The 17,337-nt window shown below is 39.0% G+C and overlaps 1 protein-coding gene across 2 annotated transcripts in view; it reads left to right on the forward strand.

The window, feature by feature from the left end:
• The window catches only part of ENTPD7 (ectonucleoside triphosphate diphosphohydrolase 7), a 48,011-nt gene that overhangs the window by 6,413 nt on the left and 24,261 nt on the right, over positions 1–17,337 (forward strand). For both annotated transcript variants that reach the window (XM_054503560.2, XM_054503561.2), the window contains exons 4-5: positions 13,741–13,946; positions 14,205–14,355. In XM_054503560.2, the coding sequence (XP_054359535.1) occupies positions 13,741–13,946; positions 14,205–14,355 (357 nt within the window). The remainder of the gene's footprint in view (positions 1–13,740; positions 13,947–14,204; positions 14,356–17,337) is intronic.

Genomic DNA, 17,337 nt, shown 5'->3' on the forward strand with positions numbered 1-17,337 from the left:
TAAATGTTACTGAAAGAGAGATGGAGGTCTCACTATGTTGCCCAGGCTGGTCTTGAACATCTGGGCTCAAGCAATCCTCCTGCTTTGGCCTCCCAGAGTGTTGGGATTGCAGGCATGAGTACCATGCCAGCCTCAACTTTCTCTTCCTTTCCAGAAGAGGAAACACTGTTTGGATGATTATAGTAATCAACAACTGCCCTTAAGAAATATACTAAATTTGGAGACCTAAATCCATAATCTGAGTTTGTTTAATGCTTATGGAATTTTCTTGACAGACCTGCGCATAGTTTCTCACTTGAAGACGACATGGTCTAATTATGGACTTTCATGTAGGTTAGTTAATATGGCTAAAGACAATTAGGGAGTGAATGGTGAGCTGTATGGCTGGAGAGCTAGATCAAGCTGAGTCTGTTAAGCTATTTTAGAGGGTTTAGGCATTACTCTCAGGGCAGAAGGAAGGCTTTGAAAGGTTTTGAAGAATGAAAAGTTTGGAACTGCTTTTTAATTTTTTTTTTTTGAAACAGAGTCTCACTCTGTCACCCAGGCCGGAGTGCAGTGGCGCTATCTCGGCTCACTACAACCTCCGCCTCCCAGGTTCAAGCAATTCTGCCTCAGCCTCTCAGGTAGCTGGGATTACAGGCATGTGGCACCATGCCCAGCTAGTTTTTGTATTTTTTAGTAGAGACGGGATTTCACCATGTTGGCCAGGCTGGTCTCAAATCCCCGGCCTCAAGTAGTCCACCTGCCTCGGCCTTTCAAAGTGCTGGGGTTACAGGCATGAGCCATCGCGCCCAGCCAGAACTGCTTCTTGAAGAAAGCTCACTTTGGTGGGACTGTGGAAAAAGAATTGGAGAGGAATAAAAAAAGAAAGCAGGAAGAGTAATTGAACTAGAGATGCTCCTTGACTTATGATGGGTTATGTAAATTGAAATATCATAAGTTGAAAATGCATTTAATACACCTAACCTAACAAATGTCATAGCTTAACCTAGCCTACTTTAAAGGTGCTCAGAACATTTACATTAGCCTACTGTTGTGCAAAACCACCTAACAGAAGGCCTATTTTATAATAAAGTATTGAATATCTCACGTAATTTATTGAATACTGTACTCAAAGTGAAAAACAGAATGGTTGTATGGATACTCAGGGTATACTTTTTACTGAATGTGCATCACTTTTGCACCATCATAAAGCGGAAAAATCATAAGTTGTACCATTGTAAGTCAACGACTGTACCTCAATAGAGAGATGGTTGTGGCTGCAAGAGGATGGAGAGAGGTAAAAGCATTTAAATGTATGTGGGAGGCAGAGCGATCTGATAATTCTTGTCTATCACTGTATCCCAAGTGGTCAGAGCCAATAAATACTTGGTAGGTTGAATTAATTGAAACAAGTTAGCAATAGAGCTGAGGAACACGTAGACTGTGCCATTGTGGCGACTTCACCAAAGTCCTAACACCCTGGAATGCTGTGGCTCAGAGCTCATTGTTACTTAATGAAAGGTTCTGTATATATTGCCACAAATGACCATTTATCATCAAACTTCACTCAGGGCAGCCTCCATGAGTCATTTAAGAGGCAAACATTTATTGAGGGCTTGCTGTGTCCATGACTCTATGATAGCACTGGCGTACAAAGATGACTAAACATAGCCCCTGAACTCAAGGAGTTCGTAATCTAGTTAGAGAGGCAGGCATAAAGGAAAAATTATTTCCCAGTGAGATAATAGTTTAGATACGGTTGTATAGAATCAGGAGTGAAGAATCAGGAACTATGTACAAGGTTAAGAATTAGCAACAAAGTTAAGAATCAGAAATTAAACAGAAGAAGTTCTTGAGCAACCAAATTTGATATCACTAAGTTCATGTGCTAAAAGCACCTGTACTTGACTGATAAGATAGGCTCTCACATAAAGCCTGTTAGCTTTTATTTTACACACTTTCTCATTTGCATGGTTCTCACTTGTCTCAGAACACAGTAGATAACAGCAAATTGGAATGGTGGGTGGGGTGTGTTGTTAGATGTGGGCACATTATGACAATAATCAGTTATATCTGGCATCTTGACAGTGAAGCAGGAGAGAGGAAATTTAATAAAGATAGACTCAATAACTCAAAATTTCTACAGACAGTTTCTATAATGGTAAACAGTTCTACATATGTTGTTAAAACTGTTTTATTACATAGTCTAAAAATTTATGTTAATGAAATGGTAATCTCTTTTTTTTTTTTTTTTTTTTTGAGACAGAGTCTCACTCTGTTGCCCAGGCTGGAGTGCAGTGGCACGATCTCAGCTCACTTCAACCTCCACCTCCCAGATTCAAGCGATTCTCATGCCTTAGCCTCCCGAGTAGCTGAGATTACAGGTGCGCACCACCATGCCTGGCTAATTTTTGTATTTTTAGTAGAGACAGGGTTTCACCATGTTTGCCAAGCTGGTCTTGAACTCCTGGCCTCATGTGATCCACCCACCTCAGCCTCCCAAAGTGCTGGGATTACAGGCATGAGCCACCACGCCTGGCCATTAATGATAATTTTAAATCAGAGGTTTTCAACCTTTGTGTATCTAAATCACTTGGGGACCTTTAAAAAAATGCAAATGATTGGGACTCTTCTCAAGGTGAATCTAATATACCACCCGGGTTGAGAAAAACTGCTTTAAGATTCGGTTACATTTACTTAAGGAGGTATTGTGAGGTAAGGGAAAGAATATTAATTTTAGAGTTAATCAGCCCATCATTTGCTAGTTGGGTAATCTTGGGCAGGTTTCTTAATATCCTGGAATTTTATATTCTTTATATATAAAGTGAGAATAAAAATAGCTGTCTTTTAGTCTTGTCATTTGCATAAGAAGAGTAGAGCATCTAGGAATGTCAGGTGCATTGATTGACTAATCAAATGTCAATCTATTATTTGAAATAATCTTGATTTTTCTGTTTTCCAATTCTCTTCTCTGCCTGAAAATATACATTGAAGATAATGGGCATTATAATCTCTATTTAAAATTTTCATGAAATGATTAAGCAAGTAACTGGGAATTGGTAGAAACACTTACTACCTTAGTTTAACAGCTTAAAAAACTTTTAAGACAAGTGCCTGTAGTTGTGATTTTTTATATTATATTCATATATAGACATATTTTTTCTACTTAAATTGTTCCTAATTCACACAGTGATTACATCAGTACTTTGTGGTGTCCCTCAGAAAGTGTGCTGTCTTCCAGGAACCCACTTACATGTGTCTTCATGGGAGCAAGTTTGGAAACCTTTGATCAGGAAAATGTGCCTAGAGGAACACTACATTCATTCTTTATTTTATTTTATATATCTTTTTTTTTTTTCTGTAGAAACAGTGTCTCCCTATGTTGCCAAGGGTGGTCATCAACTCCTAGGCTCAAGCAATCCACCTGCCTTGGCCTCGCAAAGTGCTGGGATTACAGATGTGAGCCACTGTCCCAGGCCCATTCATTGTTTTATGGTCTTGACAAATAAGGCATTGCTTTAATTAGAAATGATAGTCTCTCTTGCACATTGCATCTTTGTATTTTAATATATATGAAAGCAGTTAATGTTTAAAATATTTTAATTACTTTTGCATTGAAAACAGATATTTCAATGTGAACTTTTTCTAGGCATTGGTGGAATTTAACATATCACTTCTCAGGGGATATTAACCAGGACTTTAGAAGCCTGTCAAGGGGTTTTCTCTCAGTAGTTCCAGAACTAAATATTTACATTTTTTTTCTTTATTGTGAACACGTATCCATATTGCTTCTGGAAAGAGAAAGTAGGAGGTTTGTATCAAAACTAGAATTTATTTGATACAAAAAAAGTAAATTTAGAGAGATGGGGTGTCAGTAAGGATAGAATCCAAAACTGTGTTTTTTTAATAAACTTTTTTTAGAGCCATTTTAGTTTTATAGCTCATTTGAACTGAAGGTGCAGAGATTTAGCACATATCCCCTGACCCTACACATGCACAGGAGACCTGTTTTTGAGAATAATACTTGTGTTAGATGTGTGTGTGTTTTTTTGTTTTTTTTTTTTTTTTGAGACAGAGTCTCACTCTGTCATCCAGGCTGGAGTGCAGTGGCGTGATCTCGGCTCACTGCAAGCTCCGCCTCCTGTGTTCACGCCATTCTTCTGCCTCAGCCTCCCGAGTAGCTGGGACTACATGCGCCTGCCACCACGCCCAGCTAATTTTTTGTATTTTTAGTAGAGACAGGGTTTCACCGTGTTAGCCAGGATGGTCTTGATCTCCTGACCTCATGATCCACCCGCCTCGGCCTCCCAAAGTGCTGGGATTACAGGCGTGAGCCACTGCGCCCGGCCGAGATGTGTGTTTTAATCAACTATTTTTCTGGCATGTGCCACATAAGACATGCTCCAATATTTTCTTCAGACTTAATACATATCTAATATCCATTTATTCATTTATCTGTTTACTTATTCAATAATTATCGAGTGTCTACACTGTGGTATCAAATAGGGTAGTCACTACCCACAAGTGGGTAATTAAATTTAAATTAATTAAGACTAAATGAAACAAAATTCAGTTCCTCACTTGGACTGGGCACGTTTCAAATGCTCAGTGGCCACATGTGGATATATGGGACAGTGCAGATACAGAACATTTTGATCATTTCACAGAGTTCTGTTGACAGTGCTAAGTGTACCATGTTTTAATTTCTGCTGTGGATGCTGGGTAATTGTTAAAATTTATTAATTTTTCATTCAGTCATGTGTTATATAATGATTGGGATATGTTCTAATAAATGCATCAGTAGGTGATTTCATCATTGTGTAAACATCATAGAATACTTACACAAACCTAGATGGTACAGCCTACTACACACCTAGGCTGTGTAGTGTATATGCTCCTAGCCTACAAACCTGTACACATGTTACTGCACTGAATACTATAGGCAACTGCAACACAATGGTAAGTATTTGTGTATCTAAACATATATAAACATAGAAAAGGTACAGTGAAAATATGGTATAAAAGATAAATTGGATCTGGTATGGTGGCTTATGCCTGCAGTTCCAGTACTTTGGGAGGCTGAAGTGGGCAGATCTCTTGAGCCCAGGAGTTCCAGACCAGCCTAGGTAACATGGTGAAACCTCATCTCTACAGAAAATTTAGAAATTAGCTGGGTGTGGTGGTGCATGCCTGTAGTCCCAGCTACTTGGGTGGTGGAGGCGGGAGGATCACTTGAGCCCAGGAGGCCAAGGCTTCAGTGAGCCATGATTGCTCCGCTGCACTCCATCCTGCGCGACAGAGCAAGACCCTGTCTCAAAAATAATAATAATAATAATAATAATAAAATAAATTGTACACCTGTATAGGGCACTTACCATCAATGGAGCTCACAGAACTGGAAGTTTCTCAGAGTGAGTGAGTGGTGAGTGAAGGCCTAGGACATTATTGTAGACTTTATAAACACTGTACATTTAGGCTACACTAAATTTATTAAAAAGTTATTTAAAAATTTTTTTCTTCAATAATAAATTAACCTTAACTTACTGTAACTTTTCCACTTTCTAAGCTTTGAAATTTTTAAAAACTTTTTGACTGTTTTGGACTAACACAACTTGAAACACAAACACATTGTAAAGCTGTAGGGAAATATTTTCCTTATAATATTCTTATTCTATAAGTTTTCTTCTATTTTTAAAAATTTAAAAATTTTTTTCCTTTTAAAACTTACTTGTTAGAAATAAAAACAGCAACACACACATTAGCCTAAGCCTGCACAGGGTCAGGATCATCAAGACGTCATTAAGTAATAGGAATTTTTTCAGTTCCATTATAATCTTATGGGACCACTGTTGTACATGTGGTTTGCTGTTGACTGAAACGTCATTATGCAGTGCATGACTGTGTAAGAGGAACTTCTAGCATGTATACATAGTGTACAAGACACTATGGTAAACTGTTCTTAAATGTTCTATTTAATACCTTTCCTTTTTCACATTCATGTTTAATATTGTTCACTTTTTGGTAGCCTCACTGTTATCTTCATTAGTGGGTAAAATTTTGTCTGGTTGAACTATTGTCTGAAGAATGTCTTTTGTAGCTATTGAAAGGTGGCGGCGCCTTCATGTTCCTTTACCATCTGGAAATAACTGAATGAGAGGTTCTGTGTCAGCAATTGGCTTGGTACTGGCCTTCCATAGGTGTTTCAATTCTGTTTAATTAAAGCGAGTCAAAGAGAAGCATTACTTTTGGTTAGAATGCTCTTTAGCATTACAGATGAAATGATTAGGTTCTTATGTGCAGTAGAACAGTTCAGAGATTTTTGATGGTGAAATTGAAAGCATTTATTCACGTTTATTTTATTATTTATAGAGTGACTCAAGCCATCCTCCTGCCTCAGCCTTCCTAGTATCTGAGATTATAGGTGCGTGCCACCGTGCCTGGCTAAATTTCTTTTTTTATTTTTAGAGACAGGGGTCTCACTATGTTGCCCAGGCTGGCCTTGAACACCTGACCTCAAGCAGCCCTTCCACCTTGGCCTCCCAAAGTGCTGGGATCAAAGGCATGAGCCACTGTGTCTGTCCCACATTTACTCAGTTACTTGATCTTTTTTTTTTGGAAACAGGGTCTCACTTTGTCACCCAAGCTGGAGTGCAGTGGTGTGATCATAGCTCACTGCAGCCTCAACCTCCCAGGCTTAAGGCAATCCTCTCACCTTAGTCCCCCAAGCAGCTGAGACCAAAGGCAAGCACCACCACACCCGACTAATTTTTATATTCTTTGTAGAGATGGGGTTTTGCCATGTTGCTCAGGCTGGTTTCAAACTCCTGAGCTCAAGCAAGCCACCCACCTTGGCCTCCCAAAGTACTGGCTTATAGCCATGAACCACCACACCCAGCCCATTTATTTGATCTTAATGGTGTTTTGAGCAGGACTTAAAATTATAGATGTTCCTGACTGCTCTGATTAATCTTGTTAGGAAGTAAGCAGTAATCTTACAATATACTTTTCTGGGTATGTATTACTATCATCAGTCATGCACAGCTACTTTAACTATAATATCATTATATTTGGTTCTGAGCTTTGAACAGAGTTGAGGAGTATGATGACATTCAGCAAAGAATTACTAGCCCCATACTCATGGGGGCTACTTTAATTGACTTTTGGCCCATCACTGAGCTCTGTTTGAACTCTAAAGTGGTATAATTAGTTTTGATTTTGTAAGCTAGGTAATGGTTTGCTTAGTTACAGCTCTAATGCTGTTAATGCTTTCAGGATAATGGCAGTGAAAAGCCATTGTCTTCCAATTCCACCTTGGGTGATATATTTGTGGGTAACTTTCTTTTCATTGACTCAGCAGTGACTAGAAGGAAACCATATTTCTTAAACAGAGGCGGAGTGTGTGTGGGTATGGTATTGGGGTGAGTATGTGTGATAGTGAATCAGACCTCTTTGGGGAAGGTGGATGTGAGGGATGCCAAGGCTTCTGAGACTTTTCTCTTGGGCTTTTGGTCCTCTTTAGAGATTGGCTAGTGTGGCATCAGCAAAACAGGAGGGTCCAGCAATGCAAGTAATTGACCATGATGGCTAAGGCCATGGCTACAAATTATATATGACAAAAAACAAAAAATTATATATGAAAAAATGCAGGAAAGGTTTAGTGATCCATTCATGTTAGGAGCCTAAATAGAGGAAGGCTTCTAGTTGGTTGAAAGTGTAAGAAGCCTGATTAGGTCATAAGAGGTCAGAGTTCCAGAAAAAGGTAATATGGTTACTGCCCAGAGGGGAAAACTGTTCTTTAGTTACTCGTTTATATACACAATGAGAAAAATGGAGACTTTCCACTGCATAAATGCCATTTAGGCCTATCTTCCTCTTTAGTGATCTAAGGTCAGCTGACATTTTAGCCAAAGCACACATGGAGACTTCGAAAGGAAGAGAAAGAAAAGTTGAGTTGCACCAAAACTGGAGCTGTAAGGTTGCTTATTTTGGCAGGAATCAGAGAGGATAACAAGATACTTTATTTGTAAAGCAATTAAAACTTTCTAAGAAAGAGACCAGTTGATTTTGGGTAGAGCTGTACAAAGACATGGAGGAGTTAACAGACCAACAGCTCCATTTTGTGAGCTCTAGGACCAAACCAGTCAATACTATTTGATACATCTTTTGGGCGGAGAAACATGAGAAACTCTGTGACAATATCAAGGTACTATAGATAAGGTAAATGTTCTTGAGAAACTTATGGTCTAAACTGGTAGAGCAAGCAAATATGAAAGAAATCTTAGGGGCTCATACTGAAATATAAACAGGGAATATTGACGTCCACATTTTAGAACAGAAGGAAGAGGCCTTTTCAAATCATTCTGGGTATTACTAGTCAGCATTGTTGAGTAGAGGCTTTTTAAGAACTGAGAAGCCATGTCCAAGGAGACAGGAGAGGGGAAGGAGTAGGTAGAGAAGCAGATGGGTGTTAAAGAGAAAAGGAAGGTTGTATTAGAACAGTGGTTCTCAAGAGTGTTTAGTGGCCTTTGGAGGGTCTCTGAGACCCTTTTGGGAGTCTGTGAGGGTGAAACTATTTTTATAATAATACTAAAATGTTATTTTGCCTTTTAAAACTATGGTTCAAACATATACAATTTACCATTTTTAAGTGTACAGTCAGTAGCATTAAGTATATTTACATTGTTGTGACACAGATCTCCAGAATTTTTTCATCTTGCAGATCATAACTCTGTATCCATTAATGAACTCTCCTTTTCTCTCTTTCCAGCAAGCCGCTGGTAACTACCACTAAATTTTCTGTTTCTACTTTAGATACCTCATATAGGTGGAATCATACAGTACTTGTCTTTTTGTGCCTGGCTTACTTACTTAGCATAATATCCTGAAGATTCATCTGTGTAGTAACATGTGACAGGATTTCCTCCTTTTTAAGGTGGAATAATATATCATTGTATGTATATACCACATTTTGTAGATCCATTTATCTGTTGATGGACATTTGGGTCGCTTCCATCTCTTGACTGTTGTCATGTTTTTTACCTTTTTCACTGAGTTGATTGATACTTGCTTTGATGGTGCAAAAGCAATGGCAGGTAAAACTGCTAATAATGCCTTAGTGCAAATCAAGATAGAGGCACCACATTGTACGAGTAGTTACTATATTCTTCATTGTCACACGATTGCATTGGAAGAAAAGATTCAGTTCCACTTATGAATATCTTTTCAATATTCTATGTGATGAAAGGGGAAATAGGTATTAAGCACTTTTGCTGTATACTGAAGTTGTCTAGAGTAAAAGCACTTGGGCAGTTTTTTGAATTATGAGGTAAACCCAGCTGCTTTTATCATGGAACACTATTTTTAGTTAAAAGAATGACTGCCAGAAAAACTAAGGTTTCAGACTTGCGTATTTTATAGACATTTCCTTGAAAATGAATGAAATAAATCTGTCACTTCATGAACAACAGTTTTCAGTATTTATTGCCAATGTTAAAATTTGAACTTCCAAGTGAAAATTAGTATTTTGGAAAACTATATCTGCCACTGTGAATTGGATAGCTTCGCAATACTTAAAAGACTTTTTGAGTAAGATTGGTAGTGATATTAATGAATGTGTGTGTTTTTTTTAAGGATTGTAGAATGAAATGTATCAATGTTAGGAAGATTTGCATAACTCAGTGAACCAATTATTTTCTAATAGATGATGTTATGAAATCATGCTTGGATAACAGCCATTCAAAGTGCATGGTAAACCTGTTTTTTAATGGATTTTAATGTAACGGAGTATGAAAAGTTTTTAGATAGGGTTTTAGATTCCAATTGCAACTCATCTTTTTTTTGGGGGGTGGGGTGGGGTTTAGATTCCAATTGCAACTAATCTTTTTTTTTTTTTTTTTTTGATATGGAGTCTCGCTCTGTTAACCAGGCTGGAGTGCAGTGGTGTGATCTCGGCTCACTGCAAGCTCCGCCTCCCGGGTTCATGCCATTCTCCTGCCTCAGCCTCCTGAGTAGCTGGGACTACAGGCGCCTGCCACCACGCCCGGCTCATTTTTTGTATTTTTAGTAGAGACGGGGTTTCACCATGTTTGCCAGGATGGTCTTTATCTCCTGACCTCATGATCCACCCGCCTCGGCCTCCCAAAGTGCTGGGATTACAGGCATGAGCCACTGTGCCCAATCGCGACTAATCTTTAAGAAACGCTACTTGTTGAGTTTTAGTATGGTATCAAAGAAGAGTATTCAGAATGATCTGAAAGGGCTGTTTAATACTCCTCCTGTTTCCAACAGTGTGTCTGTGTGAGGCTGGATTTTCACACAAATACTTCAATTTGTGTGAAAATTGAAAATGAAAATTTTCAATATTGTTTTGATATATTGTAACAGATTGAATATGGAAGTAAATGCGAGAATCTAGGGTCTTCTGTTAGTTTGGCTACTAAAGATATTTGCAAAATTATAAAACAATGCCACTCTTCTATTTTTTTGTTTTAGGAGATATGCTTATTTTTATAAAAATATATTTATATGTAATGAGTTTATTTAAATGAAATGATAAATACTTAACATTTTTATGTTTTATTTTCTAATATAGTAAATATAGATAGATATAATCTATGTCTATGAAAGCTCATTGGGTTTCAATAAGTTTTAAGACTATAAAGGAGTCCTAAGGCCCCCAAATTTGAGAACCAGTGCACTAGAGAAAAAGTTATTCATTATGCCGAAGGGGATGGGATCCAGAATCTTTCAAGAGACAAGCAGAGTGGGTGGTTTTCAGAGAAGCAAAGCAGGAAGATTATCTGAAGCATGTGAAATAGAAAGATTGCTATGATTGGAAATGAAAAGTCACTTTGGAATGGGGGTGGATTATCTTGCCTGTTTCTTTTTTATCTTTGGCCTTTTGTGAGGTCAGTATTTGCAAGAGTTCTGTGACTTGAACCCAGACTTTTGCCCAGCTCTCATATGATAGAAGTGAGCTGTTGCTAGTTGATTGATGGATTCTAGCCCAGTTCAGCTCAGTGATTTGATTTATGGGAAGATATGTGGTGAAATGGAATCTTTAGGATTAGAAACTTTCTGTTATGTAACAGATTTTTACCATCTGCTTCATTTCCCTCAACTCACTACCATTTCAGATCCAGAAAAAAAGTTCTACCTACCCCTACTCGCAGTAATAATTTACAACATTATATTGAAGCTCAGTTCCCTGTTCTTCTCTTTTTAAAAAAAATGCATTTTGCATTGTAATATAGGAAAGGTACTCTACTTTTTTATTTCAGAATTATTTCTACATGCACTTCTTTTTATCAAGTTTGCTTTTCTGCCCAAATAAGGAACAGTGTGGTTTGTCTAACAATGTGAAATCACCAATAAACACTGGGATTACAGGCATGAGCCACTGCACCTGGCCTGGGTGGTGATATTTTTGATTGGGCTTTTTGGTTTTGCTTTTTTGCTTTTTGTTTTGTATTTATATTGCTAGAATTGCATTAACTAAAAATGTAATTCATAAAAACAATAATTATTCTTTTCTACAATTTTTATATATATACATATATATATTTTTTTCTTTTTTTTTTGTATTTTTTTGGTTTCAGGAGGGTGATGCGTGGTTTATTGTTCTGATTGGGGGTGGGTTTACTGTGAAGCTAATGATCCCTATACCTTAAAGCCTCTCACTTACATGGGCTTTTTTTTTCTATTTGTAATGCTGAATCTTGTTTTTAAAAGAAGGCTTTCCAAATTCCGTTAGCTTCAGACATCACAAAAGCTGGTTCTGAGAGGTTCTGTGTAAGAGCCTTGGAGATCTAGGAGTTGGCTTTAAAGACAATGTTGGATGAGCGGGCAGATAGCTTTTTTTTTTTTGGGACGGAGTCTCACTCTGTCACCCAGGCTAGAGTGCAGTGGCACAATCTCAGCTCACCGAAACCGAAACCTCCGCCTCCCGGGTTCAAGCGATTCTCCTGCCTCAGCCTCCTGAGTAGCTGGGACTACAGGCTCCCACCACCATGCCTGGCTAATTTTTGTATTTTTAGTAGAAATGGGGTTTCACCATGTTGGCCAGGCTGGTCTCCAATTCCTGATCTCAGGTGATCCGCCCACCTCAGCCTCCCAAAGTGCTGGGATAACAGGCGTGAGCCACTGCGCCCGGCCAAGTGCTCAGAAGTATTTTAATCAACTTTTAGTCTTTATTTTCTGAACTTTTAAGCCTTTTTCCTCAGAGTCTTCTACTATTTGCTTTCCCAATGATTATTCTGTTAACAGTGGCAGCACAGTTCTGCTACGTGTATGATCTCTGTGAGTGTAGATACCCTTCACTCTCCTTGTTCTACAGATGAGGAAACAGTCTGAGAGAAGTTGATTAACTTGCCTAAGGTCACACAGCATAGAAAGCAATAGAGCTGAGATTCAAACCTTGATATGTTTCATGGAACACCTTTACTTATTTCATCTTCCTAATGTCAGCCAGCCAGATATCTTGGAATGAGAATCTGAAAAAATTCCAACACAAAATACTAATGTCCTAGGGGCCAAGAAGAATTATTATTATTTTTAAAAAGTATAATTTATTTTTTAAACTTGGTGGTAGGTACACAGGCGTTTGTTTTATTGTTATTCTTTATACCCTATACATATTTTATTATCATTATCATTCTTTTTATGTTTATAAAATATTTAGGCCGGGCGCGGTGGCTCATGTCTGTAATCCCAGCACTTTGGGAGGCCGAGGCAGGCGGATCACAAGGTCAGGAGATCGAGACCATCCTGGCTAACATGGTGAAACCCCGTCTCTACTAAAAATACAAAAAATTAGCCAGGCATGGTGGCGGGTGCCTGTAGTCCCAGCTACTCGGGAGGCTGAGGCAGGAGAATGGCACGAACCTGGGAGGCGGAGCTTGCAGTGAGCTGAGATCACGCCACTGCACTCCAGCCTAGGAGACAGAGTGAGACTCCATCTCAAAAAAAAAGAGAAAAATATATATATGTATATATATATAATATTGTAGAAAAGAATAATTATTGTTTTTATGAATTACATTTTTAGTTAATGCAATTCTAGCAATATAAATACAAAACAAAAAGCAAAAAAGCAAAACCAAAAAGCCCAATCAAAAATATCACCACCCAGGCCAGGTGCAGTGGCTCATGCCTGTAATCCCAGCAGTTTGGGAGGCTGAGGCAGGAGAATTGGTTGAATTTGGGAGGCAGAGGTTGCAGTGAGCTGAGATCGTGCCACTGTGCTCCAGCCTGGGTGACAGAATGAGACTCCGTCTCAAAAAAAAAAAAAAATCACCTCCCAGAAACACATTAAATGAGAAATCATTTCACAATATTCTGGATGCATCTATACAGAAAGATAGAAAAGAAGTGATTAAGATTGTCTCAGTTATCTAGTGTGTGTAACAAGCTACCCCAAAACTTAATGGCATATAACAAAAAACCAGTTATTTATTCAGGGCTACAAGCTCTAATGCTTGAAAAAAGATTGCTACCTCAGCCAGTTTCAGAGCTGCCCCCACATGTGGGGACATCTTTTAGTCATCTAATTTCAGTGGCCTCTAGGCAAGTGAACCAGCTATTGTCTCAAGCACATCAGTAAATCTGTCAATATTGCTTCACTCATTGGTTAGGACTGGTAGTCCCATGTGTTTGGCACATGTAGGCACTTAATGAAGATTCATGAACAAATGAAGTAAGTGAGGGTGCCTTTCATGGACCTGACTGCTTAGCACTGATTTCTCTTTTTGCCTGACTTAGGTATTTGGCTCGAGTAGGGGAGCTTGAAGCTACTGATACTGAAGACCCAAATCTGAATTATGGACTTGTTGTTGACTGTGGCAGCAGTGGTTCCCGGATTTTTGTTTATTTCTGGCCAAGACATAATGGGAACCCCCATGACTTGCTGGACATCAAACAGATGAGAGACCGCAACAGCCAACCAGTGGTTAAAAAAATCAAGCCAGGTACTAATCAGAATATATTTTGTTGTCAATCTCTTTTAAGGCATGAAAGAGGAGAGAAAAGAAGGAGAAAGCAAGCCACCCTTTTCTTCTCGAGAGTCTGGGTAATGGGAGGGATACCTCATACATTGTCACCCCCTACCTCTCAAATAAATAAATGTTTAGGACCTTAAGGAGAACCTTATAGGGTATCAGTTTCCTGAGTCTTACGTGAGCCGCTTTTTAAAGAAACTTTTGTCTGTTTGTTTGTTTTAACTTAAGGAATCTCTGCAATGGCAGACACTCCAGAACATGCCAGTGATTACCTTCGTCCTCTGCTGAGCTTTGCTGCTGCTCATGTGCCCGTGAAGAAGCACAAGGAGACCCCTCTTTACATCCTCTGCACAGCAGGCATGAGGCTTCTCCCTGAGAGGTGAGATGCAGGGTCCAGGAAACACAGGAAAACGGTGGCACAAGAGATGAAAGGCCAGTTGCATGCACTGTCCTCTGTGGTTCCCTGGTCTATACCCCTAAACCCAATTATGACACAATCATTCATTCCCAACTTCTTGTCAGTTGCTGCTTTGGGATCAATATCTATCTGGGATGACTATAGTGATTCTTAGTTTGGATTGAGGGTTGGGAGTAGTGGTGATGGTATTAGATTTGGATCATCGGGCACATAGAGAACATAATTACAGAATAAATTAGGAAGAGGGTCACCTGATGACCTGGATACCTAGGGACTAGTCGGAGAGCTCTGGTAGGAACACTACCTTTTCTGTAACTCTGCCTAGAACCCTGGCAATAACTGGGGAGTCCCTCTTCTTGCTGCTACTGCAAAGCTCAGTCTCCATTGCCTTAGGCCTGTTTTCTCAGCCCCAGCCAGTCACATCATTTCCACTTGACCTTGGCAATTCAGCCTGACACCTTGCCATCTGATCCCTCTTCCTGCATTAGAGGAAGAGGAAGAGAAGGCTGTATTTAGGCCAGACTCCTTGTTTGTGATTTCTCTTCTTTGGTACCACCTTGATCCATCCATACTTATGTAGGTCTAGGGTAAGAATGAGCTCCCTGAACTTTTTTTTTTTAATGATTTTTATTTTATTGTGGTAAGGATACAACGTGAGATCTACCCTCTAACCAGATTTTTTTCTTTTTTTTTGGAGACAGGGTCTGCTCTGTTGCCCAGGCTGGAGGGCAGTGGTGTGATCACAGCTCACTGCAACCTCTGCCTCCCAGGCCCAGGTGATCCTCCCACCTCAGCCTCCTAAGTAGCTGGGACTACAGGTGGGCACCATCACACCCAGCTAATTTTTGTGGAGCCAGGTTTCACCATGTTGCCCAGGCTGGTTTAGAACTCCTGGGCTCAAGTGATCCGCTTGCCTCAGCCTCCCAGAGTGCTGGGATTTCAAGCGTCAGCTACCATGTCTGGCCCAACAAATTTTTAAGTATACAATACATTATTGTTGACTGTGTGTACAGTGTTGTACAGTGGATCTTCCGTGCTTATTCATCTTGCTTAACTGAAATTTTGTGCCTATTTATTTCCCTTAGCATATTGTCCTTAGTGTTCATCTACCTTGTCACATATTGCAGAATGTGACAAAAAAAAGGGCTTTTTTATTTAAAAAAGTCTAAATAGTATTCCACTGTGTGTATATACCATGTTTTCTTTACATATTCATCTGTCAGTGAACATTTAGGTTGTTTCCACATCTTGGTTATTGTAAATAATGCTTCAGTGAACATGGAAGGGCTCATATCTCTTTGAGATCCTGATTTTAAATCTTTGGAATGATTAGCCAGAAGTAGGACTGCTGGATCATATGACAGTTTGTTTATTTATTTATTTATTTATTTATTTATTTATTTATTGAGACAGGGTCTCGCTCTGTTGCCCAAGCTGGAGTGCAATGGCTTGATCTCGGCTCACTGCAACTTCCACTTCACAGGCTCAGGTGATTCTCCCACCTGAGCCTCCCGAGTATCTGGGACCACAGGCATGCGCCACCATGCCTGGCTAATTTTTTGTATTTTTTTCTAGAGATGGGGTCTTGCCATGTTGCCCAGGCTGTTCTTGAAGTCCTGGGCTCAAGCAGTCTGCACGTCTTGGACTCCCAAAGTGCTGAATTACAGGCGTGAGCCACCATACCTGGCCTATATTTTAATTTTTTGAGGAACCTCCATACCGTTTTGCAGAACTGCTGCACCATTTTGCATTCCCACCAGCAATATGCAGAGTTTCCAGTTTCTGCACAGCCCTGCCAACACTTGTTGTCTTTTGTTTTTTGGATAACAGCCATCCTGACAAGTGTGAGGTGATGTGTCATTGGGGTTTTGATTTGCATTTCCCTGATGACTAGGGATGTTGAGCAACTTTTCATATGCCTGTTGGCCATTTCTATGAATGGAGAAATGTCTATTCAAGTCTTTAGCCCATTTTTACATTGGGTTAATAGGATTTTTGCTGTTGAGTTGTAGGAGTTTCTAAAATGTTTTAAAGATTAACCACTTACCAATGTATAGTTCACAAATATTTTTTTCCCATTCTGTAGTTTGCCTTTTTACTGTTGTTTCCTTTACTGTACAGAAATTTTTAGTGTGATATAGTCTTACTTGTATATTTTTTGTTGCCTGTGCTTTTGGTGTCATATCAATGAGACCATTGCCAACCTTAACTTTAGAATTCATCCTCCTGAAATGTTCATGGTCTCATAGGCATCAGGTATTTCCTTATTAGCTTAAATATTTTCCCTTGGTCAATAGCAGTTTTTTTTTTTTTTTACAACATTTAAATTTTATAGTTGGCTTTCTTTCCTTAAAACAACAGCAAACAACAAAAACCTCAGCCATACATGTAGGGCTCCAAGGCTTATGTCAGACATGCAGACAACATAACATATAGCAGCAATGCTTCTTTCAGTGGACTTTTTTTCACAGTTACTGGTTTACTGACTGGTTTACTGTCGAGAAGCAGATTATTTATATAGCCATTTGTCAACATGAGAGATTTTTTAGTTCCTTATTACCCCATACATTTCAGTCTTTAAAAAATTTTTTGTTTTGTTTTTATTTATCTTTAAAACCAAACTTTAAATATTGTAACTGCAGCCTTAACTCCTTAAGGGAAATCTTAAAAATGAACAAAACAAAACAATACAACTTACAACCCTGCTACCCTCTCAAAACTGTTTCATTTTTTTGTATTCTGTCCTCTCTGTTCACATATATGTAATTTCCACAAAGTTGCAATCATACTGTGCATGCAATTAACAGTTTTTATTTGACATAGGTAATATTCATATTGTTCAAAAATTTTAGAAACCCTGGGAAGAATATAGATGACACAAGAGCAGGTGCCACATCACAAAGTCTATAAAAAGCCAAGGAAAGGGGAGGGAGGCCAGAGAAA

This window comes from Pongo pygmaeus, chromosome 8 (assembly GCF_028885625.2).
Source record: "Pongo pygmaeus isolate AG05252 chromosome 8, NHGRI_mPonPyg2-v2.0_pri, whole genome shotgun sequence".
Lineage (NCBI taxonomy): Eukaryota > Metazoa > Chordata > Mammalia > Primates > Hominidae > Pongo > Pongo pygmaeus.